This window comes from Colobus angolensis, unplaced genomic scaffold, assembly GCF_000951035.1.
Source record: "Colobus angolensis palliatus isolate OR3802 unplaced genomic scaffold, Cang.pa_1.0 Scaffold281, whole genome shotgun sequence".
Lineage (NCBI taxonomy): Eukaryota > Metazoa > Chordata > Mammalia > Primates > Cercopithecidae > Colobus > Colobus angolensis.
In genome coordinates, this window is record NW_012116055.1 from 322,401 (window position 1) to 325,249 (window position 2,849).

The 2,849-nt window shown below is 44.2% G+C and overlaps 1 protein-coding gene across 1 annotated transcript in view; it reads left to right on the plus strand.

The window, feature by feature from the left end:
* Positions 1-213, plus strand: part of LOC105516455 (interleukin-21 receptor-like) — a 21,053-nt gene extending 20,840 nt beyond the window's left edge. Inside the window, exon 6 of the mRNA XM_011948663.1 lies at positions 10-213. Within this exon, the coding sequence (XP_011804053.1) occupies positions 10-213 (204 nt within the window). The remainder of the gene's footprint in view (positions 1-9) is intronic.
* The last annotated feature ends 2,636 nt before the right edge of the window (positions 214-2,849 follow it).

Here is a 2,849-nt window from a genome sequence, read left to right on the forward strand (position 1 = left end):
TACTGGCAGAGTCCGAGGAGAAAGCTGATCTCAGTGGACTCAAGAAGTGTCTCCCTCCTCCCCCTGGAGTTCCGCAAAGACTCAAGCTATGAGCTGCAGGTGCGGGCAGGGCCCATGCTGGGCTATGAGCTGCCTGGGCCTGTCATAGGTGTGCCTTCCCTCTGCTGTTTCAAGGTTATTTCAGAGTCCAGGGAGACCTCTGGCATTAGCTGAAGGGGAGTCCCTCATTACAGGGATCAGCCCTTCCTTTCTTCAGGAGTTTGGCAGAGCTCCTTTGGCCCCAGGCTCTTAGGAGCCAGGTCTGGAGATGACTTTCCCTCAGTGGCTCCCATTCCCTCTTCATGCTCAGAGATCAGTCCAGTGGCTTGATCTGGGACCTGTAATGAACACTGCCAGCCTTAGGCTTAGAGTGTATTTTTCCTTCTCTGGGTCTGTCTGAGATACCCAGGTACAAATGGTCCTTGTAGGGAACAGATCATACTTGAGGTGGTCGTTAAGGATGTCTTCAGATTCAGGGACATTTTCTAGAGCCTGGCATCTGATAGTCACACAGACTGGACATGGCTGGATATCAGAGATTCAGGACTCATCTGTCATTGTTGGCCTGACTGCTTCCCTCTGCTTCCAACAACTCCAACTTGGAGGGAGACTTTCGCAGGGCTCTGAAGATTGTACCACAGACTAATTTTTTAAAATGTGATGAAAGCTGTGAAACCGGCTCTTCAGCATAACAAATATTTACACATTTTGTATGTGTTATCAGGGAGTTTATGGAGCCACTGAAGTGCTTCCATAGGGTCTGTGGACCCTAGTTTAAGAATCTCAAGAGAAAGGGTTCATCACCTTGCATCTGGGATGTACAGGAGGGGTCTCAGGTCACTGTGGAGGACTAGGCGCCCACCACCATGCCTGGCTAAGTTTTGTATTTTTAATAGAGATTAAGTTTTACCATGTTGGTCAAGCTGGTCTCAAACTCCTGAGCTCAAGTGATCTTCCCACCTCGGCTTCCCAAAGTGCTGGGATTACAGGCGTGAGCCATTGTGCCAGTCTTTTTCTTTTTTTAAAAAATATTTTACCAACCAAGAAAAAGCATTGTAGTTCTGGCACAAGTTGAAAGCTGACACAACCCACTGCTCCCACCCCCAACTTGTACTGTTTGACATTTATTGGAGAAAAAAACATCATTTATTCACACTGAAGAATTAGTTACTGGCCAAGGACCTTTTGTAGAATCTTCTCCAGAAACTGTAGGAGATCCTCTTACAATGCTGATTGGAGTTGCCAGGGTCCAGAGGCACCTTCATGCCCTGGGTCACCAGACCACCAGCCTTTGTGGCTCTTTCCCTAGCTGCATTCTGGAGGTAGGAGGCTGGGCCCAGGGCAGAGGAGGGGGCATCTGGGGATGTCTGAAGAGCCAGTTGAACAGCTAAATTCTTATCTACTATCGACAGTATTTCCACAATCACAGGCATTGCCTAGGTTACAAATAACATTGCTCAGAGACTAGGAACTGGAAACTTGCTTTCGAGAACCCGTAAAGTGGAAGATGTTCATGACAAAGCAAGAGGGTCAACAGGTCAAATACTAAAATGTGGTCCTTCCAACTGGCCAAGCATTAGGAAAGAGACCTAAGATGTGGGAGGGAGGCCCCAATAGGTATCTGAATCCCCCACATCCCTGCAGTAGCTCAAAGCTTCTATGTCCCCTTTATGTGAATGAGAAAAGGCACCCCCTGCAAGCAGAAGCTTTTAGCTCACACTCACTTGAGACTGAGGACCATACAGGGTGCAACTATACAATCTTACGGTGTGGGGTCCCTGTTTCTCATGAGGTTCTCTAGGAAAGGTGGTTTTTTTGGTTCTCCATCGTGTGCCCAATGAGATTAAAAGAGTGTGGAACAAAACAGGCTTCCAATAAAATTTCGTTGAGTGAATGACACCTGTATGAATACACTTGGAATGGATGTAGAAAACACAACTTTTTCTGTGACATCTGAATTTGATTTGCAAGCATGTTGTCCAGTGAGTCTGCATCTTTGCCCTTAGAAACAGTTTTGATTTTATTTTAATTTTTTTAAAAAAACTCTTCTTTTCACAGTTGTTGATCTTTAATTTTTTTTATTTAAACATTTTTTCTTGCTTTCTTCATTTTTCCTTCATAGGACTTTGGAAACATTCTGATAAACATCTTGCTGCCATTGTTTATGGGAAAAAAGTATATCTTACAGGTTAGAATTAGTGCAACATAAGCATGTTAATATTTTTCCACGGAATGTTCCAAATCTTTGCTAACAAAGCAAGTGATTAGGGAAATTGGAGTTTTCAGTATCTTTTCTATGAATGGTCTATTTTTGGGGCTTATCCATATTTGACCACCAGATGGTAGCATTTGAACAACAAATTTTTAGTTGTCTTTTACAAGACAAAGCTGTTTTTGAAGCCCTTTTATGTATCTTATGTTTCAGAACCAATGCTTCAAAACAATATAAGGGGCTTTTAAAATAAGACCGATGTGTGTGTAACATATCTCCTAATTAAGATAGAAGTTTGAGGGAAAACCAGTGTGTGGGTCAAAATACAAAACATACACAATTGATTGGGAGGCTGTTTGGCTGAGAGGTGAAATGGACTCTAAAGTTGGCTGGAAGCTGGGCGCGGTGGCTCACGCCTATAATAATTGGGAGGCTGAGGTTGGTGGATCATTTGAGATCAGGAGTTCGAGAACAGCCTCGCCCCTCCTAGCAAACATGGCAAAACCCTGTCTCCACCAAAAATATAAAAATTAGCCAAAAATTAGCCAGGTGTGGTGGCATGCACCTGTAATCCCAGCCACTTGGGAGGCTAAGGCAC